Here is a 22,875-nt window from a genome sequence, read left to right on the forward strand (position 1 = left end):
AGGGGAATAAATCCAGTTCTGGACACAGAGAGACCACCCTGGACAGCACAGGAACTGATCCACTGCTGTGGCTGAAGCTGCAAGGCTCAGGAGCTCTGAAGTGAAGTTCAGTAATTAATGAACAATGTCATTAATTGCACAGCAGCTCAACCCACCCTGACCTGTGGCCACACCAACACCTTGAACAGCGACTGCAAAGGAGAGAAAAGGGAGCTCTGCTGGTTTTTCCTCTGATGCAGCACACACAGAACCAATTTTGTGCATCTCTTCCTATCTCCTCAGTGTAAAATTCCAAACTGTATAAAAGTATAGTATAAGTAAAAGTATAAAATTCTGTATTTTATAAAATTCTATAAAATACTATAAAATAAACTATAGTAAAAGCAAAGTATAAAATTCCCCACTGCAGTAGGTGGGAACAATTTGAAAGGGAGGTTTTATTGGTTTTCCTCTAATGCAGCACACACAGAACCAATTCTACCTGACCCTTGGGAGAGGAATTCCCACCTAAAGCTCCTGCAAACTGGGACACTGACAACAACAACAGCAATGCTGGATTTGTTCTCAGTTTCCCATTACTGTCATAAAAACATCTGGATGATGGGAATTCTACACTGTTGGAACCCTGAGAATTTCAGATTTTCTGTGCTGACAGGCACTGAGCCTCAGGAAAACACTGCATTGACCTGAGGCCGTGGAAAAGGCTTCAAAATTGAGTGACAGCCCTGAGCTTGTGGGGTTTGGATAGAAGTGTGTGGTATCAAAGGGTGGAAAATTTAGATTTTAAGGTTTTAGTATGTAGTAATATATATATATATATATATATAAAGCAAGATGGAGGATTTAGGGTATAGGCTAAGTTATTTTTTTTCTTTTTTTTTTCAATATTAAATTTATTGAAATTAAAACCTAAACACTGTATTGTCTTCACCACACCAAACATATTTTCCAGTGGCCTTCCTCCAGCTGGAGTGATGCTCCTTCTGGAAGGTGAGACAGCCCAAATCTTCACAGGGGTAAAATCTTCATCAGTATTGCAAAGATACTAGAACATTTGAGTTTTTTTGTTTGGATTAATATTTGCTTAAGGTTTGTCCCACAAGTTTTGCAGTGTGAGACATAAATAACTCATAAAACAATATGAGTTATTGTTTTAGAATGATTGTGTCTTCACTCTGGTTGTCACAGGGGGTGGAAAAGATTTTCCCTCTGAATGTAACTTGAATTTAATTTTCATATGATTATGGAATCAGTTTTGTGCACCTCTTCCTCTCTCCTCAGGACAAGGTATAAAACTCCCCAGTGCAGGAGGTGGGAACAATCTGAGTTTCACTGCACCTCTGATTCCCCTGAGGCTGTAACAGATTGTTCTGCAGCACACACACGTTTGGTCAGGTTATTGCAGAGCTGTCTAACACTTGATCTGATGAGCAGGGATTTGTGAAATGCTGAACTTCACTGAGGGATGGACTAAGAGCCCTGAATGGCAGTGAAGGGAGTCACTGACCCATCACTGAACTCCTCCAACCCCTGGAACTGAGAATTAACTCCAGGGACTTTTCTTTGGTCCTGATTTACATCCCATCTTCCCTATATTTTTAAAACTCAAAGGGACAGGGAACATCCTGATCTGTTACAGACTGGTAACAATCCAAGTAAAATTATTGTTTGGGTTGTGCTCAGCTACCGTGAACACTCTGGATTTAATTCTATAGCTTGTCATTGTAAACTTGTTTTATCAGTAATCATTATCTATCTATCTATCTATCTATCTATCTATTTATCTGTCTGTCTGTCTGTCTGTCTGTCTGTCCATCCCCTGAGCAGGGGCATTGCTTTGCCTTGTGGTTACTTCACTTCCTGAGTGAAGGAACCTGAACATTCTCCTCATTTCCCTGGGAAGTTCCATTTCACCCCAAATTAATGCTGGTTCTTTTTCCAGCTTTAACAGATACTTTGATACCTGCAGTGTTTGTGTTTGTTCTGTAATTTACTGGTAGTTTTATACTGTGGAGTAATTGTGATAAAGATCTTCCATCCGTTATTTCCTGTCTGTTTAATAAATAATTCACTTTATAAAGACATAATTCACTTTATAAAGACACAATTCACTTTATAAAGACACCCCATTTGCCATCACCACAACATGTGGGCTAGAGGGAGTCATTAAATTTAAACTGTTGCCAAAGTCTGAGGCTAAAGCAGGACTTGTGCAAAGCCCCCGCTCCTGTGACAAGGAGGAGATGTTGTTCCCACAGACATTTCCCCCCTGGGATCCAGGAATAGGTGGGACCCCAGGAAAGGTGCACTGAGCAAATCCAGGTGAAGAACAGACACCAGCCCTGCCTGGCTCTGACCCTGCACATCACAGCAAGGTGTTTCCGGATGGAAAATGAATTTAAGCCTTTGTAAAATCCCTCTCCAGAAGAGATTTCTTCTACAATAACTACAAAGAATGAGCACAGAAAGGGAAAAATGATTTGTCTTTGTGAATACTCCCTCCACAATGTGCACCCTGTGGCTGCATGGCAGGACAGCTGGACAAGTCCCAGCTACCAAAATAAAGCAATGGAAAAAAAAAAAAAAAAATCCAAAAAATGGTGCTTACAGGGAAAAAAGCTTTGGGAATGAAAATTTAAAGGAGCTGATGCAGTGATGCCTCTGGAAAGGGCTCCAAGAAGAGCCAGATGATCATGGTTTGTGTTTTATCAGCTCTGGAACGTGGCAGGGATCAGAGTTCATGCTGCAGATAAAGCCCAGGGACGTTCTTATCTGCGAGGCCACGCTCCCAGCTCGTGTCCCTGGGGGGTGTTGTGGGTGCAGAGTGACACCAAACCCCACAATTGGGGCAAACCACAAATTCCAGGTCACTCCTGGATTTTACAGAGGTGAGTGCTCAGACCTGCAGCCAATGGTAAAACACCCACAGTGTTTATTCCCTGCCCAGGTACATTTAATAACCTTCAGCTCCCTCCTGGAATATATAATAAAATATATAGATATATAATAAAGATATATAATAAAATAAAATACAAAACAAAGCCAGTTTGCATATTAAAAAAAAATATTTCTGCTCAACTTTGTCACTGGCAACAAACAACAAGAACTTCATAATGACTCCTTAGGTAATTGCAGAATTTATCTCAGAATTAGAAATATCCAAACGCATCCCCCAAAAAAAGTAACTTTGCCCCAAGGTTTGGGTCTAAATGCTCAAGTAATTTTTTTCTGGTGGTACGAAGAATAATAATAATAAAAAAATGATAATTTTGTTTCTGTGTTGCATCACTGCTCATCAAGGGCAATGCCAAGGGGAGATAATGAGAATACAATGAGAGGACAAGGGAGATAATGAGAACACAACACAGGCCTGGGAGCTCCTTGTTTCTGACTGGAATTGGCAACAGAGGATTGTCCCATAGGATAAAGGAGGAGAGAGACTGAACACATGGACAGAAGGTCAGTGCCAAGGCTGGGGGAGCTGCAGGGAGAGAAAAAACTGAGCAAATCTGAAGAGAAAAAATGGCATTTCTAAAACATGACCCCCAAGAGAAGCAGCTGGGGGTAAAGGACAAATCAGCAGTGAGAGGAGCAGGGTGGACACTCCAAAATGATAAATTTAATATCCTTTCTTTTAACAGCACAAAGATCAAGACCCCACTTCAGGTGTAAAAAGAGTTTTTACTTTGAAGTGGGAGCTCATCAGTTGGAAAGGACAGAGGGACATTAATGGGGACATTAAAAATCACCTCTTATGTGCAAAACTGATATGAGTGCCCATGAAAAATGATCTCAGAGGTGTCTCAGGAAAAGCCTTTCCATGGAAAACACCTCACAAGTGAGACTCCTCTGACAATCTGTGCCTGGCTCTGCTCTCCCACCTTCAGCAATGTCACAGTGACACCAGTGCCACGAGGAGGGCCCAGGATGGCCCATGGAATGCTGAGCCCAGAGTTTTTTCTGTTTGGATTTTGGCAAACAGGGGGCTGGGCTGGGGAGTGGGAGCTCCCCCTGGAAACTGAGAAAAGCTCTTGTTGTATAAAGGCTGCAACAGGATCCTAAAAACAGCCAAAGAAAGTCAGGAGGAAGGCTCCTAAGCAGGAAATTCCAGCAGAGGCCCAGGAATCTCTCTGTGATCCAGAGCTGGTGTGGTGGTAAAGGAATTCTGAGACCTGTATCACCCTGCAGCCCCTTCTGGACCCTGACCAGGAAATCCCTGAGGATTGTCAGTGCACAGGGATGTTCTGCAGCACAAATGTGAATATACAACACAAATGTTCTATACACAGGATGGATCCCACCTCTCATTTTGTTCAGGGTATCAGCAGCTCAAAGCTCCTGAGGCAGGGCTTTGGGGCCAGGTGTGTTCAGTGCCTTACCTGGAGCATGGAGATGTTCTCCAGCACAAATGTGAATTGTTCTATACACAGGATGGATCCCATCTCTCATTTTGTTCAGGATATCAGCAGCTCAAAGCTCCTGAGGCAGGGCTTTGGGGCCAGGTGTGTTCAGTGCCTTACCTGTCCCTCAGGGCGTGGTTCCTGATCTCCTCCACCAGCTGGAAGACGCGGGCCAGCGGTGACCGGAACACGTCCACGGCCAGGAAATTCTTCTGCCACGGGGACACGGTGGCTTTGACAAAGATCTGCTGGATGTAGGCCACGGGGGCTCCAACGTACTGCGGGACACCAGAGCAGGGTCAGGGCCAGGCCATGGGGAGCTCCCAGCACAGTCAGAGCTTTGCCAGGCTCCTTTTCCCTCCCCACATTAGAGGTGGAATATAACAGGACTCAGCAGGTAAGAATAAAAGGAGTCTGATTGTCTGTTTGTGTTGTAGAGACCTCAAAGCCCATCCAATGTCACTCTTGCCATGGCAGGGACACCTCCCACTGTCCCCAGGCTGCTCCAAGCCCCAAAGTCCAACCTTGGGCACTGCAGCCACGGCTGCTTGGGCCATCAGAAAATCCCCCATTGCAGTAGGTGGGAACAATCTGAGTTTCATTCCTGAGGTTATAACAGATTGTTCTGCAGTACACACACGTTTGGTCAGGTTATTGCAGGACTGTCTAATACTCGATGTATGAAATGCTGAACTTCACTGAGGAACACTGACCTAAAACCATGAAGGAGGCAGCTGAGCAGGGCAGTGTCCCCATGTCCCCAGCCCCAGCAGTGTAGTGGTGTGGTTTTGATTTTATCACTTTTATCTATGTATTTGTCCCTTGTTTTATATTCCTTTTTATAAGTTATAATGGTTTGCCCCATGTCACCCATGTCCCACCCTCATTGGTTTTACCCCAACCCCAGTTATGTGTCAATCAGAAGTTTTCCAGCCCCTGGGCCTTGTCTGTCACTTTGGGGTCTCTCCCAAAACTCTGCAAAGTTCCAGTGAGGACCCCAAGTGATGGGACAAGACTTCAGCTGTCTCCCCACCCGAGTTATTGATTTGTTACACTGTGTGTCATTGACCTGCAGAGCCAGACCCCCTTGGGCCCTGATTTGTCCCCAGTTAAACCCATCCCTGAGTTCCTCCCCACAATAAAAGGTGTTGCATTCGGAGGGTTCCAAAAAAGCCTTTTTTCCCTTGTTTTTCTTCCCTGCTGCTTCTGTTGAGGGGTGTGTGCTGGGGCAGATACTCTGATGAATAAAGCCTTTTTCCCCTGCACCTTTTTTTCCCCACTGCTTCTGCTGAGGGGTGTCTGCTGGGGCAGATAAATAAATAAATTACGAATAAAGCCAGCAGTTAAATTAACCCAGAACAGCCTCCCTCTTTCTTTCCTGCTGTCGTTGCTTCACTCCTTGGGGCAAACAAGAACTCACAGGGGTTGGTGAGGTTCATCCTGACACCAAACCCTTTCCTGTGGAGCTGTCAGGGCTGTCTGGGGCAGGGACAAGACCCTGTTCCCAGCAGGACTCACCCACTCAGGACGCTCAGTGGGGTCCCCGTGCTGCGGGCCCGGCCCGGGGGGAGCGTAATCCTTCACTGGGGTGCTGAACTCCACAGGGCCCGTCCCCGGCAGGGGCAGCTTCAGCAGAGGGGAGCTGGGGGGACACAACCAGGGAAAGCATCATTAGAGAGGTCAGCCTTGGGAAGGCTGAGCTGGGACATTCAGCCGAGAGAATAAAGGAGGTTGTAGGGTTATTTGTGGATGGCAGGGAGAGGGGATTTTGCTGATATGAGATATTCTAGAATATGTGAGTTTGTTGCGAGGTTTATTTTATTTATCGTGGGTAAAAGGGTTTTTTGCCTTCAGTCACCAGCCTGGGCTGGAGGGAAGCCCCAAAGAGAGAGGGAGAGAAAGAACAAGAGGGTGAGAGCTGAGAGAGAAGGGAGTGAGAGAGGTGTCAGAGGTCAGAGAGCAGGGGGAAGAGAGCAGGGGTAAAAAAACAGGGGGAAAAGAGTGAGGTCTTTGTTCCAATCCATTCTATCTCCTTTTGTGTTGAATATTCTAATTTACAGTGACCAACCAATACAAGACACAAAATCCTATAGAATCTCCACACAGCCTATAAGAACTACTACATTACCATGTGTTATATTTTAAACTCTAAAAACTCCTCTTTAGACTTTTCTGTTTTGCTACATTGACCTTTGGATCCCTCAGGCAGCAGAAGGGGATTGTTCAATCCAAAGGGATTCTCCTCCAGCTGCCCAGGCTGTTGTCTTCAGGTTCCATAGCAGCTAAAACTCAGTATCCTACAACTCAAAGTAATCTTCCATTTCTATTTCAATTCTAGGTTTCATATTTCACAATCTTTTGCTAAGCAATCGTATTTATAAGGTTTCCCTGATTCATCTTCCCCAACAGTAGGTATTTACTGAAAGGCCTTTAAGGACACCCTTTGGGCAGGACAAGAGCCTGGCCAGGGCTACACCCAAGGTGGACCCAAAATAATCACAAAATGGATCCAAAATGGTCACAAAATGGACACAAAATGGTCACAAAATCGAAACTCAGATGTCACCCCGATTTCAGCCTTCTGATCTTATTTACATAATTCTGCTGGAGTTTCTCACCTATTTAACATAAACAAAAGTAGATTAATTTTGCATTTCTCTCTGTGATGGACTGATGGTTTGACCACTGGGGTCAGAGGGGTGTTTTTCTCCTCCTCCAATCCTTGATCAAATCCCAAATCCTATTTAAACCCCAAATCACAATAAACTTTCTCCTTCTCTGCTCACATCTCAACCTGAGTGTTGTTCTTTCGTGTCTCACACTTTGATAAGTTTTGCTCCATTTGCACATTGGGGTTTAATTGCCCAATTCCAGCTCCAGGTGATCAAGTCCCATCCTTCTTGTTCCTCCCTTGTTGTTTGTGCTTTTGGGCCTGAAACTTTTCCTTGTTGTCCTTGATCTCCAGCAGGAAAAAGATTTGTTTGGTGATTTTATCTACTCTGTGAAGAAAGCTCTCTAACACTTAATGTGAGGCTCAGAACTACAGCCCAGGCAGCACAGAATCTGAAAAAGATCAAGTCTGAAACTTAAGGTATCATATTTTTTTGACAGAAGAGATTAAAAAAAAAAGGCCAAGTTGTGCAGGACAGGAGAGCCAGTGAGAGGTTTTGGCTTCCATGGGAAGTGATTGGTATCCAAGAGTATTTCTCCCTTGGAAAAGGATAACTAAAAGTCCTGGGAGAGAAAGAAAGGCTTTGCAGGGCCCCTCCTGAATTCCCCCATCCAGGTTATCTGTGGCAAAACAACTCAGCATGGCCATGGCTCAGTAATTGTGTATCCCACACAAACCCCAGAGATCCCAAGAGCTGCTTCCCTGCCCCAAATCCTTTAGAATCCTCTGCTTTTCCTCATTAGATTCAAACTATTTCCAAAACTTGTCATTAAAAGCACTTTTAAGAGCAGCAGTGAGACACCAAAGCCATGAAATCTTGATCTCCTTGCTGCTTTGCCACTGCAACCTCCAGTAATTTTAACTCCACAACAGAGATTTTGAACTATTCAGAAATTGAGTAAATGAGATTACAGAGAGTTTAGAATGGGATTTTTAACTCCAAATTTTCTCAGAAGTGGTTAAAAGCAAATCAGGATTGAACTGGTGGGAAATGCAATGTTGACACAGAAAGATCCACTGAGAATGTGAAACTGTCAGCACCAAACTGAACTGGGGAACAGAACTTCAGTCTTTTTGTGGCCTCATGATTCCTGATATATTTTCCTGTTTGCAGATGAATTTTGTGGCAGTGTTGGCACAATAAATAGAATTGGAATTGTTTTCCTGCAAGGCTCTGCCCACTTCATTAGGGATGAGTTTGGATCATCAAAGGCCACGGAGGAACAAGGAGCATCTAAACATGAGCCTTCAGAGCAAACAACAAACAAACAGAACAAACAAACAGAACAATGAAATCAGAAGCCAAGTTTGTCAGATTTGCTTTGTATTGGCCTGACAGAAATACATCTAATTATCAGCATTTCCTTGTGCAAGGGCAGGGAACAGAAAAAGGAATGATAAAACCAAATATAAGTGATAAAAAGCAGAGCAGGTTCAACAGATGATTGAAGAGGAATTATTTTTTTCCCTAAATGATTTCAGTGCTGGTGTTGTGGTCCAGAAATCCAAGGAAAACACTTGCACAGAAGGTGCTTCTGCAGGGAAGGTGTTCCCTGTGAGTTGGGAGGAGTCACAACAAACATTTTGTGTAGAATTTGAATCATTTACACTCAGAGGCTGCTCAGATTTGGTCTGATTTTGGAGTGATTCCCCCTGTCTGTGGTGACACTGCCTGGCAGTGCTGCTGCTGTCCCAGGGCAGGGCAGACTCCTCTCCAGGACTCAGCTCTCCTCCAGGGCCACCCAAAGGTGCTTGTTGGAGTCCAGGGCATCCTCTGGGCACCCTGGGAAATCACAGACCTTGGTAGAGAGGCCTGGGACCCCAAAAAGAGGGTCTGGGGTCTGTGCAGGGGGGTCTGGGGTCTGTGCAGGGGGGTCTGGGGTCTGTGCAGGAGGGTCTGGGGTCTGCCCAGGGGGGTCTGGGGTCTGTGCAGGGGGGTCTGGGGTCTGTCCAGGGGGGTTTGCCTGCCCCAGAGCCCAGGAGGACACAATCTTTGATTTTAGTCCATGTGAAAAACATCCAACAGAGAGAAGAATTGCAAGTCACAAATGTGTAACAGACAGTGGTGTGGGTTATCACTGTGCAGAAGATTTTGTAGTTTTGGGATTTTTAGAATGTAGATGCAAAGGGACAAGACGGAGATTTTAGGGCGGTGCCCTGAGTTCTTCTCCTTCTCCCTTGGCATCCATCTCCTGCAGTGACGTGGGCACAGGGGAGTTTGAGGGGATTGGGGTAAAGTAGAAATGACTCTGTTGGTATAGGTGATGGGCATTGGTATGAAATGGTAAATAATAAATACAAAATTATCTGAATAAAAGCAGAGTGACCTCCCATGACAGGGGAGTCACCTCATGTCTGAGCTGCTGTGAACACCTTGGCTGGACACAGAGAATTGTAAGATAAGAATTAATTAATAAACAACACAAGAAACCAAGAAACCTTGAGACTCCTCATCATTCTCACGCCAAGCCCAGACTCAGACCCAAAACCTTCAGAGGTCAGAGAGGGAAAAACACTCCCTTGAACCCACCAGAATCACCAGCCTGAAATCTCAGGTCAGGAACAGAGAAACCATAAAACCTGAGAGTGCTGCCCCAGGTGGGATGAGCAGCTCTGGGATTCTCTGTGCTCACAGTCCTGGCTCACAGCTCAGGATCCAGGGAAAAGGGGCTCCTTGTGGTGTAGAAATTTCTGTGGATGGCAGGAACAAGGAACTTTGCAGAGCTGAGATGTTCTAGAGACACATGGCTTTATTACAAAGGTTGTGGGTAAAAAAGGCTTTGCCTTCAGCCACCAGCCTGGGCTGGAGCAAAGCCCCAAAGAGAGAATGGGGAGAGAGAGAAATAGAAAAGAGAGTAGGGGGGAAAAAGGGGAGAGGCAAGAGGGCAGAGGGGCAGAACAAGAGTAAAGAGAAGAGAGGGGAAGGGTGAAAGAGAGAGCAAGCGAGGTAAGAGAGTAAAAGAGTGATCACCTTGTTACAATCCATTATCTCTCTTTTTGTGTTGAATATTCTAATTTACAGTGACCAACCAGCAGGATATACAAAAATAACAAACTTTGCATGCAGCCTATAAGAACTACTACATTACCGTGTCATTTTATATTCTAAACTCTAAAAGCTGCATTTCTTATCTGTTTTCTACCTGATGCCTTTGCAGAGTAGAAAGGCAACATTCCTGAGCCTTTTGTTTTCCTGTCTTTCAACCCATCTCCAGCTCATCACTATCTTCCTGCCTGCCATGGTCACATCTCAAAACTGGCTGAAATTTCTATTTCGCTCACAGGTTTTACATCTGCAGTGTTTTTTACCATACAGTCATATCCATAAGTCCTTCCTGTTCCATCTTTCCCAATATCGTGGGAGCTTGGCCTTCCTGGGCTGGGACCCAGCAGGTGTTGGGAACACAGAATGTGGAGTGGTTTGGGATGGGAGGGACCTTGAGGATGATCCAGTGACACTCCAGCCACGGCAGGGACACCTTCTGCTGTCCCAGGCTGCTCCAAACCTGGCCTGGGATATTTCCAGGAACATCCACAGCTGCTCTGGGTGTTCTGTATTGTGTCTGGGTCACTGACAGTGCATTGGGTGTCCAGAGGGAAAAAAGGCCTCACCTCAGCTCCAGGGAAGCATTTCCAGCACTTATTTCTTTGTTTGGGATTTCTTTTTGAGCAGCAGGGAAAGAGGTGAACATGAGAATAGAAAACATAGGGAAAGGAGAAAGGAAAGGAGAAAGGAAAGGAAAGGAGAGGAAAGGAGAGGAAAGGAGAGGAAAGGAGAGGAAAGGAGAGGAAAGGAGAGGAGAGGAGAGGAGAGGAGAGGAGAGGAGAGGAGAGGAGAGGAGAGGAGAGGAGAGGAGAGGAGAGGAGAGGAGAGGAGAGGAGAGGAGAGGAGAGGAGAGGAGAGGAGAGGAGAGGAGAGGAGAGGAGAGGAGAGGAGAGGAGAGGAGAGGAGAGGAGAGGAGAGGAGAGGAGAGGAGAGGAGAGGAGAGGAGAGGAAAGGAAAGGAAAGGAAAGGAAAGGAAAGGAAAGGAAAGGAAAGGAAAGGAAAGGAAAGGAAAGGAAAGGAAAGGAAAGGAAAGGAAAGGAAAGGAAAGGAAAGGAAAGGAAAGGAAAGGAAAGGAAAGGAAAGGAAAGGAAAGGAAAGGAAAGGAAAGGAAAGGAAAGGAAAGGAAAGGAAAGGAAGAGGAAAGGGAAAGGGAAAGGAAAGGGAAAGGCCTGAAATGGCCACAAAGCAAAGCACAACAAGCTCCAGCTCAGCAGGAGGAAGAGCCTCTTTCCATGGAGGGGCAGAGCCCTGGAACAGCTGCCCAGGGGATCCTGGAGCCATCCCAGACCCCCCTGGACACCTCCCTGTGTCACTGCTGCAGCTCACCCTGCCCTGGGGCATCTCCAGCCCCTCCCAGGGTTCTGTGGAGGTGACAGGAGCTGACCCTGCTGAAGGTTCTCAGCCTCACTCCTGCCTCATTCCAGCTGCAGGAATGGCTGAGGCTGGAGAGCAGCTGGAGTTCCCACTGGGAAATGTTGTTTTAATGCCACTCTGGGGTTGTGTCTGAGGTGGTGACAGAGCCTGTGACAGAACCAGGGTTTGGGCTCTTTATTGGAGCCCAGGCTTAAACTTGGCTCAGCTTTAACACCAACTCACGTTATAATTTATATTTTTGTCTTTTTATAAATATATAAAATATTTATAATTTATATAATTTATATATTTGTCTATAATTTATATATTTGTCTTTTTTTCTTCTGTCCAACTGTCTTTCCTCGTCCCAAGCACAGGGATTGTGTAGAAGGGAAGTTTTCCCTGGTTTTCCTGGGATCAAACACTAATAACAGGAAAACTCAAGTTATTCTGGTTTTGGGAAAGGCTCTTTTTAGATGTTCACCCTGAAACCCCAAAAAATGAAGGAAACTCAGAGCCTGTGACCAGCTGGAACTGCTGAACTGCATTTCAGCCACCAGCATGAGGGAGCTGCAGGCACAAGGGCTCAGCCAATACTTGACATATTTCCAAGGCAGCTCAGGGGGCCAAGGTGGAGCAGGGCCAGGAGAGCTCCAGGCACATCCCTCCCTCCCCATTCCCCCTTTTCCCAGACCCACAAAGAGCTCCAGCACCTGGAGCAGCCACTGAGGATGGAGGGAGCTGCCAGGTAACAGGAAAGGAGTTTATCCATGGAATTAAACAGCTCCCAGCTCTGCTGGCTCACTGCAGGACAAGCTTTTGGTCTGTTGGCAGCCAAGACAGACCAGCCTGGAGTTCCACTGCTGAGGAGGGAGGGAATCTGGTAACAGGGTCCTGCCAGGGCCTTGGCAAGGCCAATTCTGGCACCAACTGAGCCTTTTTAGCCTTGGCAAATGCAGCAACAACCTGTTCCTGAGTAAGGGATGGTGGTTTTGTCCTGCTTTCCTCAACAGGGCCATGAAATCCTGCACTGGGAAAGGAGATTCCCCTTTCCTGCTCTCAGTGTCGTGGTGAAATCCCAGGGGATGTTTGAGCTCTGGGCATTGAGAATTTCAGATTTTCTGACCCCCCAAGCAAACATTGCATTGACCTGAGGTTGTGGAAAAGGCTCCCAAAATTGAGTGACAGCCCTGGGATTGTGGGTGTGGGGTTGGGATAGAAGTGTGTGATTTCACAGGGTGGAAAACTCAGAGTTTAAGGGTTTAGAATATAGTAATAAATATAAAAAGCAAGATGGAGGTTTTAGGGCAAAGGCTGAGTTCTGTTTCACCTTCTTCTTCATGGGTCTAAATAGTATTTTGTAATTGGATAGAAAAAATCTGCATTTTAGGCCATGGGTAGTTAGTTATTAGCTTAAAAATAAAAATATTTTAATATTTTTAATATTTCTTAATTGGACAGTTTATCCTTAAAAGGCTTTGTATAGAGAGAGAGATGGAGATACAGCTCCATTTTTAGTTTGTTAGCTACAAGTGCTGTAAAACTCACAGTTTGTGAGACTGTGATATAAATAAGAATTAATAAACAAGAAATACCATCTCACACATTTAATCCTGACCCTGGAGAAAAGAAGATAAAAAGCTACAAGAGGAGATTCTGTTCTCTGGGGATGTGGAACATGAAGAGTCTGACTCTAACTCGGGTCCTCTGGTTACCACACAAACAACACAAACCTCTGCAGGAGTGATTCTTATAGAAATAATTATAAATAAATAAAAAATATGTGTACACACACACATAAAACTCCCCAGGGCTCTGTTTCCAGCCAGTCCTGCCATTCCTCAGGAGCAGAACCTGTTTTTTCAGTTAAATAACAAACACCTGTTTAACTGCCCTAAACCTGGATCATCTGCAATCCTTACTTGAAATAAAAACTGTTCTTCAGAGTGACACTTATTGATTTCTTATTTACCCCAACAGCCACATTCCCACATGTCCCTCTCTGGGTTGGTGACACCTCAATTCCAGGGAAAAATGCAGATCCCAGCACAGATCCATTCCAGTGGGATGAGGAAAACGAGTGTCACCTACAAAGGGATTTATAGTAAAACATGAAAACTCTCCCTCTGATGCGGAGACTAACTTGGATTTTCAGAATTTAGGACTACAGACCAAGAATGAGTCACAGGAATTTTTGCATTGGGTATTAATTTATTATCAAACCCAGAGATTCTCTGTCTGGTCTGTCAGTGACATTAAAAAGTGTCTGTACAAACCCTCCCAAGAGTAAAGACACCCAAAACAACCAGACCAGACTGTGGTGACCTTATTCCCTGCCTGGTCACTGCCCTCACCTCCCTGAGGCCAGACCTCCTGATGGATAAATTGTGCACCCTGTGCTTTATTTCAGCTTTTAAAAACTATCTGCACACAAAAACTGTGGGGTTTGACTGATGTGAGGGGGAGAAAAACCCACAATGACTGAGAGATAATTTTCTCTGCAGCAGAATTCCACAAGCTCTCCTTGATTCCAGGTACAAGAGACAGGACTGACCCTCTCTCTCTAAGAATTCAGGATACAAGATCCACTCTTGTTTGCTGGAATGTCTTTATTAACCCTGTTCCAGGCTGAGGAACATGGAACAGGTCAGTGATGGCCTTGGCAGGGCTGGAGAAAGGTTGGACTCTGTGATCTGAAAGGTTTTTTCCCATTTTAACCATTCCAGACCCTGTGAGTCCCCTGCTCTCTCCCTCTGAAGAATTCAGGATACAAGATCCACTCTTGCTTGCTGGAATTAACCCCGTTCCAGGCTGGGGAACATGGAACAGGTCAGTGGTGGCCTTGGCACTGCTGGAGAATGCTTGGACTCTGTGATCTGAAAGGTTTTTTTCCCATTTTAACCATTCCATGCCCCTGTGAGTCCCCTGCTCTCTCCCTCTGCAGAACTCACAATACAAGATCCACTCTTGCTTGCTGGAATATCTTTATTGACCCTATTCCAGCCTGAGGAACATGGAATGGGTCAGTGGTGGCCTTGGAAGTGCTGGAGAATGGTTGGACTCTGTGATCTGAAAGGTTTTTTCCCATTTTAACCATTCCATGCCCTGTGAGTTCCCTGCTCTGTGCTCAGGGTCCCTGCCCAGCCCTGCTGCACACAAATCTTCCCTAAATGAGCTTCTGCCTCAAGGCTGGACCTTGACTTTCCCCTGTTGGTTTCAGGTGGTTCCTTGCCTGTTTTTGCAGAGGGGTGGCTGGGATGGAGCAGTGAAATCCACCCAGGAGAGACGAGCATTTCCAAAGAGCACCAGCAGCTCAACTCCAGTAGAAAATCAGGGCCAAGGACCATCCCTGAGCCCTCAGCACAGATAAAATCCATCAGTTTTCAGGAAACAATCCCCTCACCCTCACACTGATGTGCTGAAGTGCAGGACCTCACTCTGGGATAGTTCTGGCTTAATTAGCCAGGCCACTTCTCAAACCACAATTAACACCTCATTACCAGTGATTAATGCACAGCAGCTCAGAGCAGGAACTGAAAAACCCCTAAAAGGGCTTTTAAACAGGGATCAAGACCTTCAGCCTCATCTCATTTTTATGCCAAGACTCTCCTGCTCCTCAGGGCTGTCACTGTGTTTTTGCCATGTCTCTCCCACCCTCAGGATTTGCTTTGCTAACGAGCTGCTGGGACTAATTAAAGAAAACAGACTCTTCACGCCTTGATGGTGACTTGGACAGATTTCTGCAGCCTGGAGGAAACCAGCCACTGCAGAAATCTCAAATATTGGCACTCAGGAATGCAGACTTTTCCACAAATGCACAGCTAGCAAAGACCACCTGAGCCTCAGTTTCCTGCTCTGAGCAGTGACAGGGGAGGGACAAGGAGAGTTGCTGGTGACTCTGACCAGATTTTCTCCTCTCTGGGAAATCCTGAACTTCAGAAGGGAATAAGCCTTTTATTTTGATGCCTCCCCAAACACAGCACTCTGTGGGTGAACACTTCACACTGCAGCTGTCCTGTGGTTTGTTTGCTGCCTGGGAGAGCTGGAATGAGGAGCCTGAGCCCATCCTGGGAAGCCAATCCCACATTCCCATTTCACTTCCCACAGTGACACACTGGGGACTCTGGTTTGGCTTTGCTGGTGCAGCTTTGAGGTGAAGAAATGCCACTGAAAACTGCACCTGGCAAAGCTGGAGCCAAAACACTGAGCTGCTATTTGCAATCATATCAAACATAGAGAAATGTAGGAATGACTTGGATGAGCCTTGTGGAAGCTTCGTGTTCCACAGAACGAGAGACTTGAGAATAAAACTGTCCCTGAAAGTTAAAAGGATTCATGTGGAGCAGTGAAAAAAAAAACCAGGAAGCGACACCCCCAACTGCTGCTGACAACTACAAAGGGTTCCAGCCAGGAGAAGCCACCTCAGAGGTTTTTCATGTGTGAAAATCCTCCCTTTGACAATGTTCTGAGTGAGATGTGCAATCAGCCTCTGCCACCATCACAGCTCAAAGGAAAACCTGTGTCTGTGGTGACAAATGAGGAGCTTTCCTACAAACAGGGGAGCAAATCACCAACATCAGGTTTATTTTGCCCAAAACAGAATTAAACCCTTCAAGACAGAATCTGTGCATGGTCTGGGCACAAAGGTTTGCTCAGTGACCTGCTGGAAATTATTCTGAGCCTGAGTGACAGTCCTGGGAGTAAAACTATATCCACCTGCAAACTGGGGATCCAAATTTGGGTCCATAGGGAGAGCAGGGAATTTACTCCTATAGTAAAACTATATCCATCTGCAAACTGGGGATTTAAATTAGGGTCCATAGGGAGAGCAGGGAATTTACTCCTATAGTAAAACTATATCCACCTGCAAACTGGGGATCCAAATTAGGGTCCATAAGGAGAGCAGGGAATTTATTCCCATAGTAAAACTGTATCCACCTGCAAACTGGGGATCCAAATTTGGGTCCATAAGGAGAGCAGGGAATTTACTTTTATAGTAAAACTGTGTCCACCTGCAAACTGGGGATCCAAATTAGGGTCCAGAAGGAGAGTCCTATAGTAAAACTATATCCATCTGCAAACTGGGGATCCAAATTTGGGGTCCATAAGGAGAGCAGGGAATTTACTCCCATAGTAAAACTGTATCCACCTGCAAACTGGGGATCCAAATTTGGGTAAGGAGAGCAGGGAATTTACTCCTATAGGAAAACTGTATCCACCTGCAAACTGGGGATCCAAATTTGGGTCCAGAAGGAGAGCAGGGAATTTGCAGCCGTGCCAAGGATGAAACAGAAGAGTTCAAGCTCCAGTGAGAACAGCACAGGCAGGTGTGCAAAGAAAGATCAGCTTTCCTGCTTCTCATTTTTAATTCATGGCTTTGGACTCCACTACCAGGTGTTTGAGGGTTACTTATTGCTTCACTTCCCTTATTCAATTAGTTCTTACTTATTAAACCAGGTGAAACAAGAGGGACGAAGCGTCTTCTTTTGTTCCACAAAAGGAGATGACAAAACTTATAAAAAACACCCTCTGTGTGGGCCCAGAAGAGAGAAGGAGACCCTCCCCAGCCCTGTGTGACACCCCAGGACTCACCAGCAGGCCAGGATGCAGAGGGCAGTGAAGAGGATGATGGGGATGGGGTAGGAGGCGCAGAGCAGCCCGTGGCTGTAGAACGCCCGCGAAATCCTCTCGCGCAGCTTTTCAGTCAGGGTCATCCTCGGCCACCCTCACCTCGAGGCCATCCCGGGGCACGGCATGGGCTGGGCACACTCCTCCTCCACGGGCAGCCCCAAGGGGAAGGCGCTGGCTCCAGCCTGCGAGGGCACAGGGAGAAAAGGAGGTCAAGGAAAGGGAAATAAACACCATCTAAAGCTTGCGTTAGAAAGGTCGCTGTGGTTCAGTGAGGAATTGTTCCCTTTGAGGGTAGGCAGGCTCTGGCACAGCTGTGGTGTCCTGGGTTGTGGTGTGGGATGTACATAAAGCATTTATTCCATCCCCATCCCCATGAGCTGTTGGAACCAGGTGGGGCAGTGTTTTCCCAGGCCCCTCCTTTGGGCTCTTCTGCTCATGGCCCATCAATGCCTTGCCCAGGACTCACAGGGAACTCCCTCCAGGAGCTCTCTCTGTTTAATGGGCCATCAAGGAGCCACTGCACGACTCCTCATCCCATTGGGAGATGCTCCCAATGCCCAGGGGGAGGAGCCCAGCATTCCCACCTGGAGAGAATCTGGGATTTGGGACAGGACAAGCAGCCCTGAGCCACTGGATTCCCAGAGGAGCAGAGCTGCCAGACCTTTCTGTGGGATCACTGCTTCAGGAAGAGCCCCTCACCTGGACTGCTCCCCCCACCCTGCTCAGGGTGTGTTCTGACTCTGGCAGTGCTCCTTCGTGTTATTGCATTGATTTTATTTTCACATTTTTACCTTTCTTCTTATTAAATTGTATTTCTGACTTGGAGCCTCTCACTGGTTTTGCTTTCAAACCACGACATGTGGCTGCCCCTGGATCCCTGGAATGCCCAAGGACAGGGTTTGGAGCAGCCTGGGACAGTGGAAGGTGCCCCTGCCCGTGGCAGCAGCAGAACTGGATGATCCTCAAGGTCTTTTGCAGCACAAACCATCCCGGGATTTCTCGATTCTATGAAATGACTGAGCAGATCTCAACCTCCCTGACAGGACTGGACCATCCCTGTTCCATCAGGAACTCAGGAACAACAGGGATATGCTGCAAAAAATACCCCAAAAGCAGCTCTGTGACCAGCCTGAGCTGCCAAAAGCCACTCTGGGGAGGAGCACAGCACTGGCAACAATTTTGAGTAATTTCAAGTAATTTCAACTTTGTATTTACTCTCTTCACCTTCTGTCCAACACAGCATTCCCTAAGAAAACACAGAGCATTCCAAAGCCAGTATTTCTTTACCACTTGGAGGGGCTGCATATTAAAATCTGCCATCTTTATTTGCTTTATAGCTGTGACAGAGCTCCTTGGAGTGAACAGCAGGAACTGTTCCTGCTCCAAGCAGAGATTATCTCAGCCAAAATAAACCTGCTGATTGCAGGACAAATGTTAAAGGAGAACTTATTGCCTTTTGCATGAGTGCAAACCCAAGTTTGCCTGGAAACACGAGGGCAATAAGGATGTTTCCTTTTCAGCACCACAGGAACATTTCTGGTTCCCTTCCCTACAGAATCCCAGGATCACTGAGCCTGGAAAATCCCTCTGAGGTCACTGAGTCCACCTTGTCCCCAAAGCTCTGAGTGCCACCTCCAGGAATTCCTGGGGCACTCCAGGGATGGGGATTCCAAACCTCTCTGGGCAGTTCCAAGGCCTGAACTCCCTTTCCATGGGGAAATTCCTGCTCCTGTCCACCCTGAGCCTGGCCAGTTCCCTCCTGTCCCATCACTGTTCCCACCTGGCTCCAGTTCCTGCACTTTTACAAAAACGAGGCTGACCAGCAGAAGGAAGAAATGCAGAACTTCCTTTTGCAGGAAAAATCAACTCAAACTTGCTGCTTTTCCCCGGAGAAAAGCTTTTATCTCACTCGACAATAGTTACATGTTCCAAATTCTTTACATTTCTGTCTGAAAGGCTTTAGAGCCTTCCCAGGAGCCTCACAAGACACTGAGGGCAGGGAAACACAGCAGAGCTTAGAGGATAAACTAACAAAGGTAGAAAACTTTCCCTTTTCTAATATACAGTCATCTGTAAAATGTTCCGTTAAATCCATAAAATCCACAAAATGTTCTGGTCCAGGTCTTGCCATTGAGGGTAATAAAAACACTCAGCCAAGCCAGTGAAGCCTGGAGAGGGGGGGAAATATAAAGAAAAAAAAATTCCAAAATAAATCCCCATTCCACCGTGTTTTTCTTGCACTTCAATACATTCAATAATTCGCTCCATCACGTTGCCTGTATCTGAACCTCCAATTTTAACCCAGCATTTTCCATGTGCTTGGCAAAGCAGGAACAGACCCAGCCTGGTCCTCTCCCTCCCCACAGGAGGAAAAGGAATCCCCAGCAGGATGGAAATCCAGGGGCTGAGCTGCCTGTCCACACCTGCCCTACACATGGAACACCTCAGCCCTCAGCAGGGATTTGAGGAGTTTTCCTGTGTTTGGGGAAGGCCAGGGGAGGAATGGATGGGAAAGAAGGCAGAATTGACTAAAAATGAGAATTTATAAATTAGTCTGTGCTGTTTCCCAACTCAATGCCAGGCTCACACACCTGAGGGCCAGGTGGGTGAAGGAGCAGCAGCACTAAGGGAGGGACCAGCAGTAATTCCCCTCCTGGATACCACAAATCCATCAATCCCACACATGGGATCAGAATGGGGGATCAGCTCCTGGGGGATCAGAAAAACCTCCTGAACCTTCAGAGCTGCCCCAGAACACCTGGAAGCAGCAGGGCTGGTGCTGCTGGACACCAGAGCAGCCAGAACACCCCAAATTCCTGCTGTGACTCACATATTTCACTGATCTGGGCTCCAGCTCAGATTGTGAGCCAGGAATGGAGGGTCCCAACAGGACAGTCCTGTTGGAGTCCAGGACATCCCCTTGGATGAGCTGGGACCCAGGAAAGGGAATTTGAGCCCTGGGCAGGGGGTGTGGAGCTGCTCCAGGGGCTTTGGAGACCTTGGCACAGCCCAGGAAGACACTGAGTTTGATCTCAGCCCATGGGAGAAACTTCCAGCACAAGGAGAGGAATTGCAAATCACCAGGAAGTGAAAATAGTAGTTTAGCACAGTAAAAGATGCAAAATTCAGTAGTTTTAGGATTCTTAGAATAGAGGTAAATGGGGGACAAATGGGGGAATTTGGGTGGTGCCTCGTGTCCCTCTCCTTCTTCCTCATCCTACATTTTCTGGGGTGGTGATGGCACAGGGCAGTGACAGTGGGTTGGGTCAGAGCAGAAATGACCCTTTTATGTGAGCACTGGGCATTAGTATAAAATAGTCAATAACCTACACGTGTAGGTATATTTATATTCTGTATTTATCTGTATAAATGTGAGGTGATGTCCCATCAATGGTCAGTCCCCCCATGTCCCAGCCCTGCCCAGACCTCGGCTGGGAGCAGAGAAAATTCTGAATTATCAAATAATAAACAACTCAAGAAACCTGAAAACAAGGCCTTGAGGACTCCACTTTTTTATACCAACACAACTCGGGGCTTTTAGAGGGCCAAGGACTTTTAACAACCTAAATCTCAGGTGAGAAAATATGGGGATTCACGAGAGTAAAACAGACTTAATCAGCACATCTAGTCTGGGGACTGGGATGTCCTGCAAAGAACAAACAGAACTTTGAGCTCATGAAAAAATAAGATTAGAAACCTGCTTAAGAGAAGAAGATTCAATCAACCCCCTACATGGATATGTTGAAAAACGTATGAGTTGTTTGTATGATCTTTTAACCTAATTGTTGTAGTAGAAATTATTAACCTTACTGAAATGGCGTGTAAGTTCTTGGAAAACCTGAGTAAAATCGGATTCTGATCATGGTCAGTCCTCCCATCTCTCCTTCAATCGCTGATAAGAAAACAAACCTGAGAAGTCCCTCCTTGGTGTCCACTCATCCCACAGCCTGTGGGACACTCTCACACCCAGGAATGGAGTTACAGGTGTTCCCCACACTCCTGGGCACTCACAGAGCAGAGGAGCCACCACCAAACCCTCCTGATCCCTCCTCAGCACCGTGATCTCACTGCAGAGCCCAAACTCAGCAGCACAGAACAAGGGAGATCTCAGGCAGGGGCAGAAAACAGATGCTGGATTCACTCACAGCCCAGAAAAACACCTGGATTTTCCTGCTCTCTGCTGTGTCCTGGAGCTGGCTCAGGGCTCTGATGCTCTGAGCCATCATCACTCACTGTTCTCACTGCCATGGGAGATCCCAAACCCCTCCATCCCAAAGGCAGGAGGGGAGGGAGAGAGGCACAAACCTCAGAACCCATGGACTGTCCCCCAGCCAGGGCCAGGGAACATTCCTCACGACTTCAGAGGTGGGAAAAACAAGAGCCTGGCTCCAGACAAGGCTCCTTCACAGAACAGCTGCACAATGGGCTCTAACACCGAGGTCCTGCTCTCCCCTGCCATTCCCATGGGAAGAATGAGGGGCTTTGTGCTGCCAGGGGACACGGAGGTCACAGGGAACACAGCATTTCCTATGGGAAAATCCCAGCCATGCACCAAGGCGGGGAGGCTGCGGCCTGCAAGGGGTTAATCCCAGAGCAATCCCAGAACAGCCTCTGAGCCCTAAATGGATTGTCCTTCACACAAGGGGCGCTTTCCATATTCAAAAGGTGCAAAACGTGTTGCTGAGTCCTCTCCCTCCATCCCAGCTCTGTGACTGCAGCAGTGCTGAAAGCCTGACACGAGTGTTTGAGCCAGATTTCAATCCCCAAAATGTGCAAAATTACTTTGTTTTACCTGTTCTGCCTCTCTTTGCCAGTTTGCCTCACTTCTTTTTGTCTGTTTTCCTCATTTTACCTGTTCTGCCTCACTCTGCCAGTTTGCCCCACTTCTTTTTGCCTGTTTTCCTCCCTGTACAACATTAATTTATGGTTTGAGTTTAAAAATCCAGGTTATCTGGAACAGGCTCCATTTTACAAGTGGTATTTCACTCACATTATATATTTATATTAACACTTCTTGAAATGCTGGAGTAGCAGCAACAATACAGATTTAAAGAGGAATATTTCAATAATCACTTCAATAATCACTTCAATAATCTCTACACATCAGATAAAGTCATCTGCTCCCAAAACAGGGGCTGACATTCAAAATCAGTTTCCAAAACGCTTCTCAGGACATTTTTAAATTTTTCTGCCACAAGAGAAGAACCTCAGTTACATCCTGCTTTGGAAGTCACTCACTGGATGTGGTTTCTATCCTTTCTATCCTTCCCCAAATACTCCCAACAGCACCAGACAACAACTTGCTGCTGTGGATGGTGAGACAGGATTGGATGTTCCACATGAAACACAGAAATTTGGGATTTGTGACAAAAAGAGAAAATATCCAAATTTAGAAAAAACATGAATTCAAAGTTCACTCCTCCTGTTGCTCCCAGCCAAGGGAAGTTCCTTTGCACATGAAAAGCAGATTCCAAACACAAGGAAACATTTCCCAACCCCTTTTCTCCAGCACAGAGTTCCTGTACAGTTGGGAATGATCCACAGGCACAGAATCCCAGAATAGTTTGGGCAAGAAGGAATCCTAAAAAAATCACTCAGCTCCAGCAAATGGGATGTGATACACAAAAGGAAAACAATATCCTGAAATCCCAGTCCTTAATTCCCTGAAGGTGTGACGTGATGCAGTGTAAAACAGGAAATTGTGTGTTAGGAATTGGGAATGGAATAGGATGTAAATCCATCCTCAGACGTGCTGAGGGCTACACACAGCACTG

At 46.3% G+C, this 22,875-nt stretch overlaps 1 protein-coding gene across 1 annotated transcript in view; it reads right to left on the reverse strand.

The window, feature by feature from the left end:
* Positions 1-22,875, reverse strand: part of SCAP (SREBF chaperone) — a 62,884-nt gene that overhangs the window by 29,636 nt on the left and 10,373 nt on the right. Inside the window, exons 2-4 of the mRNA XM_083878910.1 lie at positions 17,063-17,283; positions 5,919-6,042; positions 4,521-4,678 (exon numbers count right to left, since the gene is read on the reverse strand). Of these exons, the coding sequence (XP_083735036.1) occupies positions 4,521-4,678; positions 5,919-6,042; positions 17,063-17,184 (404 nt within the window). The 5' untranslated portion in view covers positions 17,185-17,283. The remainder of the gene's footprint in view (positions 1-4,520; positions 4,679-5,918; positions 6,043-17,062; positions 17,284-22,875) is intronic.

This window comes from Zosterops lateralis, assembly GCF_965231275.1.
Source record: "Zosterops lateralis genome assembly, chromosome: 1".
Lineage (NCBI taxonomy): Eukaryota > Metazoa > Chordata > Aves > Passeriformes > Zosteropidae > Zosterops > Zosterops lateralis.